The 16,173-nt window shown below is 46.6% G+C and overlaps 1 protein-coding gene across 1 annotated transcript; it reads left to right on the top strand.

Annotated features, from left to right (window-relative positions):
* The first annotated feature begins 5,167 nt into the window (after positions 1–5,167).
* On the top strand, positions 5,168–6,255 carry LOC109777407 (ubiquitin-conjugating enzyme E2 20). The gene is made up of 3 exons (XM_020336046.4): positions 5,168–5,739; positions 5,839–5,898; positions 5,996–6,255. Exons 1-3 carry the CDS (start codon positions 5,280–5,282, stop codon positions 6,034–6,036), a joined length of 561 nt encoding a protein of 186 aa, XP_020191635.1. The 5' UTR covers positions 5,168–5,279; the 3' UTR covers positions 6,037–6,255.
* The last annotated feature ends 9,918 nt before the right edge of the window (positions 6,256–16,173 follow it).

Raw genomic sequence — 16,173 nt, 5'->3', positions numbered from 1 at the left:
TTATGCTTTTTGCTTTCTGTTCTTGAGTGTTAGCACAATAATTCTACTGTTATGATTGTGTTTTTTGTGTTTTAATTAGTGTTTGTGCCAAGTAGAACCAATAGGATCTTCTTGGGTGATAGTTGTTTGATCTTGCTGAAAAAGACATAAACTTTGTGCTCACGAAAATAATTGTTAAAATTCACCAGAACGTGATAAAATGCCTATTATTTTTGAATAAGATCAATATACAAATTATCCAGGTTTTCCTAGTTTTTCAGAATTTTTGGATTTCCAGAAGTATTCGAACAAATCAGATTGCTACAGACTGTTCTGTTTTGACAGATTCTGTTTTCTTTGTGTTGTGTGCTTATTTTGATGGCTCTATGGTTTTCTTTGATGAGTTTTTGCCATAGAAAAGTTGGAATACAGTATATATAATACAAAAACTAAATAATAATTGGTTTGATACAGCACTTATAGTAGTGGTTTATTTTTCTTACACTGATGAATCTCACGAAGGTTTTGTTGAGTTTTGTGTGATTGAAGTTTTCAAGTTTTGGGTTATCTTACGATGGATGAAGGAAGGATGCAAGAGCCTAAGCTTGGGGATGCCCCGGCATCCCAAGCTATTATCCAAGAGTGAGCAACCAACTAAGCTTGGGGATGCCCCCGAGTGGCATCCCTGCTTTCTTCCAACAACTATCGGTATTTTACTCGAGGCTATATTTTTATTCGTCACATGATATGTGTTTTGCTTGGAGCGTCTTGTATGATATGTGTATTTTCTTGTTTTATTTTGTGTTTTAAGTCATCAATCCTTGCTGGACACACCTATTTTAGAGAGCCAAAATTATATCATGATTTGTTAGAATTGCTCTCTATACTTCACTTAAATCTTTTATGAGCTAGGACTTGCTCTAGTGCTTCACTTGTATCTTTTTGAGCACGGTGTGCTTTAGTATTTTTGAAGAAATGCTCTCTTGCTTCACTTAGATTTATTTGAGAGTTAGTAAAACTTTTTGAAGAAATTCTCTCTTGCTTCACTTAAATTATTTTGAGAGAAAGAAAAATTGTTATGCTCATGATCTTCACTTATATTTGTTTGAGCTTATGAAAAGCAACACATGAAAATTAGTCCCAAAGTGATAGATATCCAAGAAGGATAAAGAAAAAGAAAATGACATGAAGATCATTGGACAAAATAAACTTGATTCTTAGTAATAGTTTTGAGATATGATGGTGTGATATGTGAGTTATGTTGATGAGTAACTGTGCTCTAGTAGGAATATTGGTGTTAAGGTTTGTGATTCCCTATGCATGCACGAAAGTCAATAGTCATGCAATGAAAATTATATCCTACTTGTGGTGCATTGTTCGGTGTTAATTATACTTAATGCTTGCTTATGAGATTATTCGTTTCTTGGTTGGTCGCTTCCCAATCTTTTGCTAGCCTTCACTTTGCACTAAGTATGATCTCTACTTGTGCATCCAAAATCCTTTAAACCAGTTTTGCCACATGAGTCCACTATATCTACCTATATGCGGTATTCTTTTGCCGTTCTAAGCAAATTTGCATGTGCCATCTCTAATTTTCAAAATAAACTTCTCTTGTGTGTGTTTGTTTCGCTCGCGGAACGGTAATGGGTGGCCAATATTTTCCATGCTGGATGTGTTATTCTCAAGATGAGTGTTTATTCACTTATCATTGCACGAGAGTAAGGCAAAGGTCTTAGGGATGCCCAGTCCCGATATGCAAAAATGAATTTACTTTATGTTGTCAAATAATAAATTCCTTGGAAAGTGTTGGTATGGAGGGCACCCGTGGATACGGTTAACCATGGAAAGTGAAAGTATGGTGGAAAAAGGAATAAACTTTATTTTCTGTTTGGGAACTGCCTATGGCATATCTAGCATGGAAAGTGTTGGGAACTCTAAGTCGTTTTCGTTGGTGGGATGGATACACCTCCCAAAATGTTTTTATCTCTAATTTTTCGCTTTGAGCTCTCGCACCTCTACAAATCCCTACTTCCCTCTGCGAAGGGCCTTTCTTTTACTTTATGAAATTTTTATTTTGAAATTTGAGTCTCCATATTCTCTCATAAAAAGCACCAACTAGGGGCAATATGATCGTGCTTAAGTATTGGGTGTAGTTAATATTCGAGTATGCTTCATGAATGGATCAATGTTTGAGCATGATGGGCTAGGGATAACTTATTTTAGCATTGATATTTCGAAAGACATGGTTGCTTGTTGATATGCTTGAGTATCTAAATTATTATGTCAAAACTAGACTATTGCTTTGAATCACATAAAAGTCCAAATGTCCATGCTATAAAGAAAAGAATATGATATGACATGATGAACAACACTCCACATCAAAAATTCAGTTTTTATCACTTACCTACTCGAGGACGAGCAGGAGTTAAGATTGGGGATGCTGATACGTCTCCAACGTATCTATAATTTTTGATTGTTTCATGTTGTTTTATTACAATCTTGGATGTTTTATAATCATTTTATAGTCATTTATATCAATTTTTGGTACTAACCTATTGACATAGTGCCAAGTGTGAGTTGTTATTTTTTCCATGTTTTTTACATCGTAGGAAATCAATATCAGACGAAGTCCAAATGCCACGAATTCCATGATGATTTCTTATGGGCCAGAAGGAAGACAATGGGCCCTGGTTGCACCTGGGGGGTGCCCCGAGGGGGGAACAACCCACCAGGGCGCGCTAGGAGGCCCAGGCGTGCCCTGATAGGTTGTGCCCACCACGGGTGCCACCCGGACCGCCTCTTTGCTCTATAAATACCCCAAAAATACCAGAACCCTAGAGCAATCGACGAAATATTCATCCAGCTGCCGAAGAATCCAGAACCACCAGGTACAATCTAGACACCATCTCGGATGGGGTTCACCACCTCCATTGGTGCCTCTCCGATGATGCGTGAGTAGTTCCTTGTAGACCGTCGGGTCCGTAGTTTGTAGCTAGATGGCTTTCTCTCTCTCGCTGAATTCTCAATACAATGGTCTCTTGAAGATCCATATGATGTAACTCTTTTTGCAGTGTGTTTGTTGGGATCTGATGAACTTTGAATTTATGATCAGTGATATCTTTTTATATCCATGAAAGTTATTTGAGTTTCTTTGATCTCTTATAGCCTCGTATTTCTTCTCCGATATTTGGGTTTTGTTTGGCCAACTTGATCTATTTATCTTGCAATGGGAAGAGGTGCCCGGTAGTGGGTTCGATCTTACGGTGCTCGATCCCAGTGACAGAAAGGGAATCGACACGTATGTATCGTTGCTACTAAGGATAAAAAGACGAGATCTATATCTACCGCCATGTAGATAAACGGATCTTGTCTACATCATTTCATCGTTCTTACTGCATTACTCCATTTTTCCATGAACTTAATACACTAGATGCATGCTGGATAGCGGTCGATGTGTGGAGTAATAGTAGTAGATGCAGGCAGGAGTCGGTCTACTAATCTTGAATGTGATGCCTATGTAATGATCATTGCCTGGATATCGTCATAATTATTTGAGGTTCTATCAATTTCCCAACAGTAATTTGTTTACCCACTGTTTGCTATTTTTTCTCGAGAGAAGCCACTAGTGAAACCTACGGCCCTCGGGTCTTCTTTCTCATATATTTGCTTTGCAATCTATTTTATTTGCACTTTTTATTCAGATCTATTAAACCAAAAATACAAAAATACCTTGCTGCACTTTATTTTATTTGCAATCTATTATTTCAATCTATTACAACTTTCTCCCGTCCTCGCACCGTTTCTGGCGCCGTGCCCCGAAAGGGATTGACAACCCCTTTAACATGTCGGGTTGTGAGGTGTTGTTATTTGTGTGCAGGGGCTGTTTACGTTGTGTTGTTTGGTTCTCCTACTGGTTCGATAACCTTGGTTTCATTTCTGGGGGAAATACCTACCGCGCTGTGCTGCATCATCCCTTCCTCTTTGGGGAAATGCCGACATAGCTTCAAGCGACATCACCTATCAGTCGGAGTGGGCACCAATCGGAACGATTACTTCAATTGGTTCGTCATCGGTAGGATTGATCGTCAGTCGGTATACTATCAGTTGGTTTACCATCACTCAGATAATATATCAGACCAACGACCAGAAGTAAACCAGGCGTTACAAAGGCAACACTACTACGCATTCAAGACGGCGGTTACCATTCACCTCCACCAGTGTTGATGACATCTGTTACTATCCATAGTGGGATGTTTATTGTCTGTAATCAATTTTAGTTATTAGTAGCTACCCGAAGAGACCCTGGCGGTAGGGAACTCTATATAAGCCTGTTCAGGGTACCTATCTAAAGGTTTGCAATCTTTGTAATCAAACACTCATACAACAACTCGCGAGAGAAAGAGGATTATGGCTTTTACCGCCATCGAGGGGGATCCCAAACACGTATACATCCTTGTGTCCTCCATTGCGCCTCGACAGATCAAGCTCCGTTCATACTTCTATCTTAATGTCAGATTTAGCACCATGACATATAGGTTACATTTTATAAGTTAAATCGATGGTCAAACTTTTATCCAAAATAATAGGGAGCCTAATAAACTTGGAGGGAAAGAGTATAACTGATTTGCTACAAAAAGTATATCATTGATTTTTTTTTTCTGTCTAAACATTGGATTTGTATTTGGAAGATGATTTCCACCACATAATTTCTGTGACATATGATTTATATTTTATTGTCAAAATTTGACATTGAATACATGGGAGACTAACATGAGAGTAAGTGGATGGGCTCATAGTCCATTCATGGTGGCGCTATGGTTTCGCCGAGCCGACCTGAGTTCGACCCCTTAGGTCGTGTGTCTCACATTCTCTCTTAGCGGTTGGTCAAATTTTTTAACAGGAGAGTAACAATTTGGCCATTAATGCCCCAGATCATTCCAGGGTGCCCTGCATGGATGTGACCAAGGGCGAGATGAGCGTGCCGCTGCCCTGCCACCGCCGCAAAACTAGCCGTTGGAATCAGCGGCCTGGTTGCTGCCATACCCGGCCGGACCGCAACGCTGTCGCGATGAATTGCAACGGCTGGATCAATCCAATCGAACAGCTAGCGATAGCCTGCAACCCCAACCCCAACGGTCACTAGGCTCGAATCACCGGTCCCTTCCCACCTTTAAATCACCGCCCCTCTCGCCGTCTCAATTCCCCAATTCCCCCCTCCAAACCCTCTCAACCTCTCCACCCTCCCGCCGATCCGATCCGATCCGCTCCTCTCCTCGACCCATCCCCGCACGGAACGAGCGATGGCGAGGGGCGAGAACAGCGAGTCGCACGGCAGCGGCAACGTCCCGGCGGCCCCCGCACCAGGGGCGGCGTCAGCGTCCTCGGGGAAGCAGGCGCCGGCGGCCGCGCGTGGCGCAGACGGGCAGTCGGTGGTGCGGCGGCTGCAGTCGGAGCTGATGGCGCTGATGATGGGCGGCGACCCCGGGGTGTCGGCGTTCCCGGAGGGGGACAACATCTTCCAGTGGGTCGGCACCATCGACGGATCCGCCGCCACCGCGTACGAGGGCACCTCCTACCGCCTCGCGCTCGCCTTCCCCAGCGACTACCCCTACAAGCCGCCCAAGGTGCGGTTCGAGACCCCCTGCTTCCACCCCAACGTCGACAACCACGGCAACATCTGCCTCGACATCCTCCAGGACAAGTGGTCCTCCGCCTACGACGTCCGCACCATCCTCCTCTCCATCCAGAGCCTGCTCGGAGGTACGCCTCTCACTCCTAACTCTCTCGTCACGTCAGATCTGTCTCTACTTGTTGTCTTGTGTGGTCTGATCTGATCTGTGATTCATTATTGGGACGCAGAGCCGAACAACGACTCCCCGCTCAACACACAGGCGGCCGCGCTCTGGGCGAATCAAGAAGGTAAACTCCCCTCATCCTCTGAACGTCCCGTGGTGATCCGATCAACCTGTTCTTGGTTCTGAATCTGCATGCTCCGTTCTCCTTCTTGTGTATGCAGAGTTCAGGAAGATGGTGGAGAAGCTCTACAAGCCGGCGTGAAGAGGAAGAAGAAGGCGGGATCTGTCGGATTGGCGGCGCCACATGGGCGTCGATTGATCGGATCTGGTGTTGGATAGATACTTGGACATGTAATTGGTTGGAGCTTCGATTGCTCGGTGGGTTTAGCAAACCTGTTGTTTCTGATGTCATGCTGTTCTCCCATCGCTGAGATGGGCATATACTTTACTGAAATAATCAGGTGTTCTATAGATTTTTCAACTGTTGGATGCTTGTGACATGTAACTGATTCGAGTTTTTTTTGTTTTTGTCTGGCATGTTCGAAACTGAAAAAACGTGGTTGGGTTTCATACAAACTGTTTAAACTGGGAGCAACCCTTATACGACAACAACAAAACATGTAAAAACAGTCAGAGTGATGGGAGTTAGGCCGTGCTCCCAAAACTCTCTGCAAATTAAGCAAAGCATTGTGATAGGACCAAGGTATAAAAAGTGGAGTTTGTCAAGAAGGGAAAATGGATTTTTGGAATAGTTTCCCTTGCTTCTGGTATAAAAAGTAGAGTCAAGAAAGAGTCTATTCAAACCAGGGGTGCAAAGGATGAATTTTGCATGCTGAAAACATAAACACGAAACGGAAACATAAACACATCCGCTGAAATTCACCGGGCACATTCAGTCAAAAGTCGACCCGTTTCAGTCATGAGCTCCATAATATTAAGTCATCGGCCTTTCTGATGACACTCCATATCCGCTGAAATTCACCGGGCACATTCTCATGCAATTTGATTCCCTCCTCCAGGGTACAATGCTAGGCGGGCGGTACAAGCTGCAGTGGTGGTCAGCAACGGGCAAGACAAGCCTGACGACTGAACCGAGAGACGAAAAGAGGAATCTGAATTAAAGCGGTAGTTCGGTCATAAATTTTGTTGGTGTATTCTGAAAAATCATCAAACTGCAGGCAAAAGTTGTGGCAAATGATCAATTATACAATAAAAACGAGGGCGAACCCTCCAAGCGCTTGGAAACTTGGCGCAAATCATCCAATCTCCCCAGCAAATGTACACACATGAAGGACAACTCTGCCAACAGTTGATCAGTTTCAGTCATGTACATCCAGAGCTCAAAATATGAAGTCAGGACTATCACCGGCCTCGCCTGATGAGACTGGACATCCGCTCAAAGAATACAGGGCACATTGCCTTGCTAAACCTCATGTCCTGCACCCTCATCCACTTTAAAGCGATTTTCTCCAGGATGCCTAGCGAAGAGTATTTGTAGGCCCATTCACCGCCATCAGGTTGCTCTAACCATGTAAGGGTGAAATTATAACCTACAATAGCTTGAAGATCTCAGTTAAGGTTGCATTAGCACCTTTGACAAACAATTCTATTGGTATGATATAAACAGCGCAAAATGAAACATCAACTGATGCAAAATCATATGGTGGGTTCTTCCCGGTTGACAAACAAAGGCACATGTTGGATCAACATCTTTAACGCCAGAATATAAGCACATGTCGGTGATAGAAAGAGAGGTCACATGCAACAGATAAAAGGTAACATGCCACTCCAACATACTACTATATCTATCACTAATTGAAAGGAACATACCCTCAACATGTGAACAAGTATAAGAATACTATATAGATTTACTCCATCTCCATGATCATCAAAATTTCACAGCCATAATTACGACATGTGCTGGTAACAACAACTAAAGGTCAGAAATCTGTTCTGGTAAGTCCATTCTCTAACGTCGCCATTGTCTGTCACCGTGACAATGTGTTATGACCGGCATAGGGGCTTAGCCCAGTGGGTTATGGTCCAAGTATCTTAATTAGGGGCTTAGCCCAATTATCTTATCGTATTAGGATCGTTTGCTTAGGAGTCAAGTAAACCTCTCTATATAAGGAGAGGAGATGTATCAATCTAATCAAGCAAGAAGCAATCAATATTTGCTCGGCTTCCCTTAGGGAGCCGGGAGACCTAACCCTAGCCGCCTCCTGCCTTCGCCGCCGCTGCTCCCGTCGCAAGGACGGCGCCACGCCGCCGGCCGCCGCGCACCAGCCCTCGCCCTTCCCCCTCCTTTCCCTACAACCTACGCCCTAGATCCGGTAGGGCCCTAGCTCCTACCAATTTGGTATCAGAGACTCGGGCTCGATCATGTCTTCGTCAACGCCAACGCCGCCGCTGCCAATCATCACCACCGCACCGATGACCACCGCCGGTTCCCCAACGCCGCCGGCCCCGGTCACCGTCACCATCGCTGGTTCCCCCACGCCGCCGGCACCGGTCACCTCCGCTGCGCCGACAACCGCCGTTTTCACGCCGGAAGAAGTCACTAGCATCTTGCGGGATCTCGTGACGGCCGTCCAGGGCATCCATCTGTACCTGGCCGGACCGCACGCACCTCCGCCGGCTGCGACTACCGCCGCCTACGGCCACCCCGCGCTGCCGTGGCCGTCCCAGGGCGCGCCTGCAATTGGCGGGCCACCGCTGCTGCCGTTCCAGGCGGGGCACCCCAGCGGGCCGCCTCCAACGCTGCTGCACCTGCCCTGGTACTCGGTACCCGCGGCGATCGCCGGGGCCCCTCCGTCGCTCCAGCTGCCGCACGCCCCAGCGCCGTCCTGGCCGCAGTGGCCCGCGCCGGTTCTCGCGGCGCCACCCGCGCCTCCCGCGCCCGCCCCAGCGCCGCAGTGGCCCGCGCCGGCCCCAGCCGCGCCAACCGCGTCGGTCCAGCTCCCACCGCCGCCGCCCAGCTCCGGACTGGGCCTGTCCACACCGGGAGGCCTCCCGATCCAGCAGGTTCGGTTTCCGCCGTCACCGTCCCCGATCCCGGCCTAGCTAACCGGGACGTCGCCACCGCCAGTTTACACGGAGGCCGGGGACGCACCAGTACCCACGCTGCAGTCCGGGGCCTCGTCCGGCTCCGCGGGGGCCTACGACGGCCTCCCCACCGTTGACCGGGCGCCGTCATCATCACTGCTCCGCACCGCCGAGCCGGTCGGCCATGGCGCGCCGACCCAGACGCCGCCACGGTTCGCCAAGATCGACTTCGCCACTTATGACGGCACGGAGGACCCGCTTAACTGGCTCAACCAGTGTGAGCAGTTTTTCCGTGGACAGCGCACGCTCGCGTCGGAGCGCACTTGGCTGGCATCCTACCACCTTCGCGGAGCAGCCCAGACCTGGTACTACGCCCTCGAGCAGGACGAGGGCAGCATGCCCCCTTGGGAGCGCTTCCGCGAGCTCTGCCTTCTTCGTTTTGGGCCCTCGATACGCGGGAGCCGCCTGGCGGAGCTAGGCCGCCTTCCCTTCACCTCCACGGTTCAGGACTTCGCCGACCGTTTCCAGGCCCTGGCATGCCACGCGTCGGGCGTGACGGCACATCAGCGGGCCGACCTCTTTGTCGGTGGACTTCCGGATCACATCCACGTGGACGTGGAGCTTCGGGGACCCCAGGATCTCCAGACGGCCATGTACTACGCCCGCGCGTTCGAGCGCCGCGCGGCGGCCGTCCAGCAGGAGTCACCGTCCCGGGCCACTGGGTCGCTACCCTGGCCAGATCCCGCTCAGGCTCGGCCTGCTCAGGCTTCCGCGGCACCCCTCGCCGCGACCGCGGCGCGCCCGTTCCGCCGGCTCACCTCGGCCGAGCTACTCGAGCGTCGCCGCCAAGGGTTGTGCTTCAACTGCGACGAGACCTACACGCCTGGCCACGCCTGCCCGCGACTCTTCTACCTGGAGGTGGCAGACTACATTCCGGAGGACGCCGTCGCCGCCGACCTTGCCGCCCCAGCTGTCGCAAAGGTGTTTGACGCTGGTTGATCACCTCGAGGAGTTCAGCAAGCGCTTCCCCACCTTACAGCTCGAGGACGAGCTGTTTGTGCAGGCGGGGAGAAGTGTTATGACCGGCATAGGGGCTTAGCCCAGTGGGTTATGGCCCAAGTATCTTAATTAGGGGCTTAGCCCAATTATCTTATCGTATTAGGATCGTTTGCTTAGGAGTCAAGTAAACCTCTCTATATAAGGAGAGGAGATGTATCAATCTAATCAAGCAAGAAGCAATCAATATTTGCTCGGCTTCCCTTAGGGAGCCGGGAGACCTAACCCTAGCTGCCTCCTGCCTTCGCCGCCGCTGCTCCCGTCGGAAGGACGGCGCCACGCCGCCGGCCGCCGCGCACCAGCCCTCGCCCTTCCCCCTCCTTTCGCTACAACCTACGCCCTAGATCCGGTAGGGCCCTAGCTCCTACCACAATGCGCATGGTCCTACATTTAATAAAGTCCACAGAAGTATAAACTGTTTAAAATGCAAGGCCAGATCAAAGAGGGACTATGATACAAAAAGAGAAGTGCATAATTCTTGCTAGAAGGCAAGCTGACACTGAATGTGTATTTAGTTTATACTTGCTGTAATATTCTGGAGCAGGCCAAGCTTTAGTTTACCTTTTCAGTTCTTGAGGATGTTTTTAGCTTTTCCTGTTCCCAGCTTGCCTACTTTGTAAGGCGTATAGGTGTTTGTGGTACTTACGTGGTTTCTTTCTTAATTGAAATGGAGCCGGGGGTGTGGCCTCAGATTATCAGGGAGGAGGGGGGGGGGGGGGGGGGGGGGATGTGTATTTAGGTACCACATTTTGCAGTTTAAAGAGACAGTTTTCAAGTTACAGAGGCAGCCACTATAACGATAACTGCTCTACAGATATCCAGCTTGCCCAGTTACATATAAAATCACATGCATGAATGTAAAATATCAAGGCCAAAATGTAAAATGCAAACCATAAATAACTGTAGTGTCATATTTCTATTACTAATGTGCTGTAGCAAATTAAACAACGCGAGAACTGGTGTTTGCATGTACCAGTAGCTTCATGATGGATTGAAAGTGAGAATCCTTCTATTTCATTCTTCAGTGAAATTTCATGCCAACTAAAGATTCAACCAGCATATGATACACACAAGAACAAGAACTTTCATCTGTCCCATTCCCTGAAAGCAACAGACTTACAAGTCAAACCAATTTACAGGCATAAGAAGAACTACAAACTGCAATCCACTTGTACATTATTACTAACCTGAGGTGCGAACACCTCTTCTACAGAAGTCCTGCTAAAGAATCAATGCAAGCCATAAAAAAGGCTTAGCAAACAATATAAAGCTCAAATTAATCATTTACCCTTGCATACTTCTACACTACCAGCAAAGTGGTTGGGCTGTTTCAACAACTTGCCTCTCTAGCTTCATCCAGAAAGCTACCATGGAGGACAAATGGCATTCACACTGGACTGTACTGTATTCGTTCTGTTCCACACCGGTGTTCTTGCAGGTGAAACTGGAGTTTGCTTCTGTATGACTTCAGTTATTGTCTCAGGAGACACTACAGCTGCATAGTTATTTGTATCATTGTTCTCAGCCAACAGGCGCTTAAGCCTCAAAATTTCTGTTTCAAACTCCTTTGCTGCATAAGCAAAGCAGAATAGAGTAAATAAAATTGAAGCTAAATCAACTTGGTTATCACCAAAAAGAATGGAAAACAGAAATAGAATTGTTGGCAATCTACAAGGTATAGGTGAATTTACAGAGGACTGCTGTGCCTCATAATGTGTCAATTGTTTTCGAGAAACAAGTAGGTTGTTATTACTCTTGTATACCTGATTAACCAGGTATAAAATAGCCATGATTTTTTTACAGTAAAATAACAATGAATTACATTACCGTGTTGAGGCTGTTGTGTGTTTGCAATATACTTCCTCCGTTCCAAAATAATTGAAGTTCTATGTTTCTCCTAAGTCAAACTTGTTTAAGTTTGACCACGTCTATAGAAAAATATATTAACATCTAGAACACCAAATTAGTCTCATGAGATTCTTTATAAAATATATTTCCATACTATGTGTATTTGGGGTTGCAGATCCTAACACATTTTTCCTATAGAGTTGGTCAAAGTTAAACAAGTTTGACTTAGGACAAACCTAAAACTTCAATAATATTGCAACGCAGGGCGTAGTAATAAAGCACTAGAAAATGTAAAAATGTTGGGTAAGCACTTAATGTTCATTAGAACTAAACAGAATGTGAAACATATTTTAATAACCATTTAATCAAATCCTACATTTTCAGAGACATAATTGTAAAATTGAGTAACTGATTCAAGCTAGTAAAATGCGGTCAGTATCACAACCCAGTACAGTTGGCAGTTGACAAACATCGAATGTGAATTTTCCACAACCAGCTGCACCCGCACCTCACTTATTTTTTTATTTTTTCGAAAAGGGGGGACTCCCCGGCCTCTGCATCAGAGCGATGCATACGGCCAATTTTATTATAAAGCAAATAGGTTCAACAAAGGTCTTAAGGTCATAAAGACAGAAAAAAGAAAAAAGCTCACAAAGAGCCTATAAAGAAGTAACCATAGCGCCACAACCGGCCGGCATAAACAAGATAAGGAAACTAATTGCCTATCCTATTACATGACCGCCATCCAAACCGGTTGAAAATATCCCGTGCTACCATCTCCCACCGGATAGATCCAGTAACCAAATGCTCACTGGCCTCCGTCGGAGTGAGTAGCGACCATATATAGATCAATGCAGTGGCTCGGAAGATAACCTGCAAAAAATGAAAATTTGTTGTTCTGTTAAAAACCAAGTCATTTCTGCAGTTCCAGACTGCCCACAATAAAGCACATACTCCTACGCGAATGTGTCTCGTTGTTTCGGCCTCTACCCCGTTAAGCCACGTTCCAAATAACGTGTTGACAGAATTCGGAGGAGTAATATTAAAGGCTATGTGCACCGTCCGCCATAGCACTTTTGCCAGCGGGCAGTCAAGAAAAAGGTGTTTGATAGTTTCATCCCGATCACAAAAACTACACCTATAGAACATGTACCTTGAATTTCCAATATATGCGGGGGAAAATCATGGTTGTAATATGCTATAACATGTGCACTTGCTAAAAGTTGTTCAAAATTATGAAAAAATTGTAAAAAGAAGGACAAAGAGATGAAGGACCAGTGTAGCAAACTATATGCGCACAACTTTCTGTCTTACTCAAGAGAACAGTTCGCAAATGGTCATGCTTTTGCATGTGCACATTTTCTGTCATGTTGCTCATCTATGATTTTTCTTACATCTTTTTTTGGCTGCAAAAGTGTACTTTTGCAATAGGGCGTGACCACAACTATTTGTTCTCAGAGTGCTACATTTTTGCATGATGTTGCAATTTGATACAACAATATCCAATTAGAATATATTACTATAATAGTGAGAACTATCACAATAACTGTTCAATTTGTTGACTAATATCATATGATATGTCTTGATTGTTGCCAATCTTCCAACCCACTATTCCGAGCATAAATATATATCATATAAAGGGGAATCAGCTGAGACAATCAGTGCTTTCGGTGTTCACTTTCTGCAATAAACTAAACATCAAAGAATTGTGGTAACCAACAAATTTAAGAATAAAAATTCTACTCAAATAATTAAGCCTGATCTATAGAAAGGTCACAGCCTGGAGAAGTAGTTGCTTTTTTTTGGAGCGAAGACGCTAGAGGCGTCCGGCTTTAGATTAATAAAGCCACTCGGCAGTATTCATACAAGGTTCGGAAGGAAACGAAGACCATACAGGTCAGCAAGTACAGCAATACAACCAATAGTCCAAAAGCACCCAGGCTTAAACATATCTAGCATAGGTTCCAACAAGCCCAAACGACCTCCGCAAGGGTGAAGGGCCTCCCCAAAAGCAACTCAGCCGTGCGTCGAGTCTTGCCTGGCTAACGTCTGAGTCATCCTGATACGCTCCAAGACTTCCATCATGCGCTCATCGCACTCCTTCCCCAACGGTGTCCACGTCTGTAAAAATAGATGGCATTTGAAGATCACATCAGCGTGGTGGTTAGGAAATTTCTTCTCTATCGTAATTTTGTTACGAGTCATCTAAATAGCCCAAAGCAACGCCCCTACGCATCGCCAAGCTATTCTAGCACTGGATCCCTTTTGGGTTTTGATCAAGGTGAGAAGATCCGCACCCGAGGAGGGATTCCAGTTCGTATGAAACGCGTTCCTAACCGCGCTCCACGCAAACTTGGCTAGGTGGCATCTAAAGAACACATGGCTTGCATCTTCACATAGACCGCAGACCAAACAGGACCCGTCCGACGGGCCGTTACGTTTAGCTACATTGTCGGAAGTTGGTAGCCGGTTCCTAAACATTTGCCACATGAAGATTTTTATCTTGAGTGGCAAACCGGCCTTCCATAGCCCCCTGACTATATCCAGCGCACTCCCCTCAGTAAGCTTGCTATAAAGCGACTTCACCGAAAACTTCCTGGAGGCAGTCAGGTTCCATTCCACCGATTCGGCCCCCAAGCCTAGTCGCAAACCACCAACTTTTTGAACCAAGTCATCCCATGACTCACGTTCGGTAGTGGTGAGGGCTCGCAAAAAATGGATGGCCGGTGGGGAGGAGATCAGAGCCTCCCCCACCATTATGTTGGCATTTGTGGCCACCTGATATATAGATGTGTGGCTCTGCCAAAGGGGAACAGGCCCCAACCAACAGTCCAGCCAAAACCGAGTGGATTGACCGTTGTTGATCCGGAACTTGGCCATGACCGGAAAGGCGGGCCGCATCGCTTGGATCCCATTCCAAAACGCGGATCCTGACGAAGAAGCCATGAAGGGGTTTCCATTAGGGAAATATTTGCCTCGTAGTAGCTTTGCCTAGAGTCCCGACTCGTTTTGGGCAAGACGCCACCACCATTTTGTGAGTAATGCCACGTTCATAAGTTTAGAGTTAGTGATACCCAGGCCCCCAAATTTTTTTGGCCTACAAACCGCAGCCCATTTAACTAGATGGTATTTACGTTTGATGCCGGTTCCTTCCCAAAAGAACCTAGAGCGAGGTGTATCGAGCCTAGCGTGCACTCCATCAGCTAGGAGAAACATCCCCATAGTAAACAGTGGGAGGGAGGAGAGACTCGAGTTTGTGAGGATTAGCCGAGCGGCAGAGGACATAAATCTCCCTCGCCACGGGCTAACTCTATTGGCCACCTTCCCATAAAGGGGCTCCCACTCCAGGATGGACAATTTCCGGTGCGATATCGGAAGGCCCATGTACTTAATTGGAAAGCTCCCTAGCTTACAATTAAGCAGATTGGCTACTCGCGTGCTATCCTGGTCGTCCATCCCCATGGTAATGACCTCGCTTTTCAGGAAATTAATTTTCAGCCCTGAAAGTATTTCAAAGGATAGCAGCAAGAACTTGATAGAAGCAATGCTGTGATCATCGGGTTCAAACAGCATCAAAGTGTCGTCAGCGTATTGAAGGTGGGTCACCCCTCCAGGGCTGAGGTGAGGTACCAGCCCCCTGATGTGGCCTGCCGCCCTGGCTTTGGCTATCATGGCCGACAAGGCGTCCGCTACAAAGTTAAAAGCTAACGGAGAGATGGGGTCTCCCTGCCGTAGCCCTTTTTTATTGCGGAAAAATTTCCCCATCTCGCTGTTGATCCCTCCGGTGATCAAGTGCATGATACGATGCACAAATCCTGCCTCAAAACCCTTTTTGAGGAGGACCTCCCGCACAAACTCCCAGTTCACGCGGTCATAGGCCTTTTCAAAGTCCAGTTTTAGGATTACTCCCAGCCTCCTTATTCGTTTAAGCTCATGGACTATCTCCAGAAGCGCTATCGGACCTTCAAGGATATTTCTACCCTTGAGAAAAGCAGTTCGGCTCTTAAGAATAATACGTTGTGCTACAGGAGCCAGCCTAGTGGCGTAGGCCTTAGCACAGATCTTGCAAGGCACATTAATGAGGGTAATTGGATGAAACAACTTAATGGAGTCCGCCCCTGTGACCTTAGGGATCAGGCAAATGGCACCGTAGTTGAGGCGGGACATATCTACTGTGCCTAGGGCGAAGCCGTTCACTATCGCATGAAACAGGTCTCTAAGGACAGGCCAAAACTTCTTAAAGAACTCCACCGGCCAACCATCCGGACCTGGAGCCGTGTCATTCTTCATGTCAGCAAGGGCCCTATCTATTTCTTGCGGCAGGAAGGACAATGCAAGGGCATCGTTTTCCTGTTGAGACACTTCCTCCGTTGGATCCCACAAATCGTCCCGGAGGCTAAGTCTTTTCTCTTCGGCTGTTCCCAACAGTCCGATGAAGAAATCATAAATT

The sequence above is a fragment of the Aegilops tauschii genome, chromosome 3 (genome assembly GCF_002575655.3).
Source record: "Aegilops tauschii subsp. strangulata cultivar AL8/78 chromosome 3, Aet v6.0, whole genome shotgun sequence".
In the NCBI taxonomy this organism is placed as follows: domain Eukaryota; kingdom Viridiplantae; phylum Streptophyta; class Magnoliopsida; order Poales; family Poaceae; genus Aegilops; species Aegilops tauschii.
The sequence above is the reverse complement of the archived record's forward strand: the minus strand, read 5'-3'. Positions and strand labels throughout refer to the sequence as shown.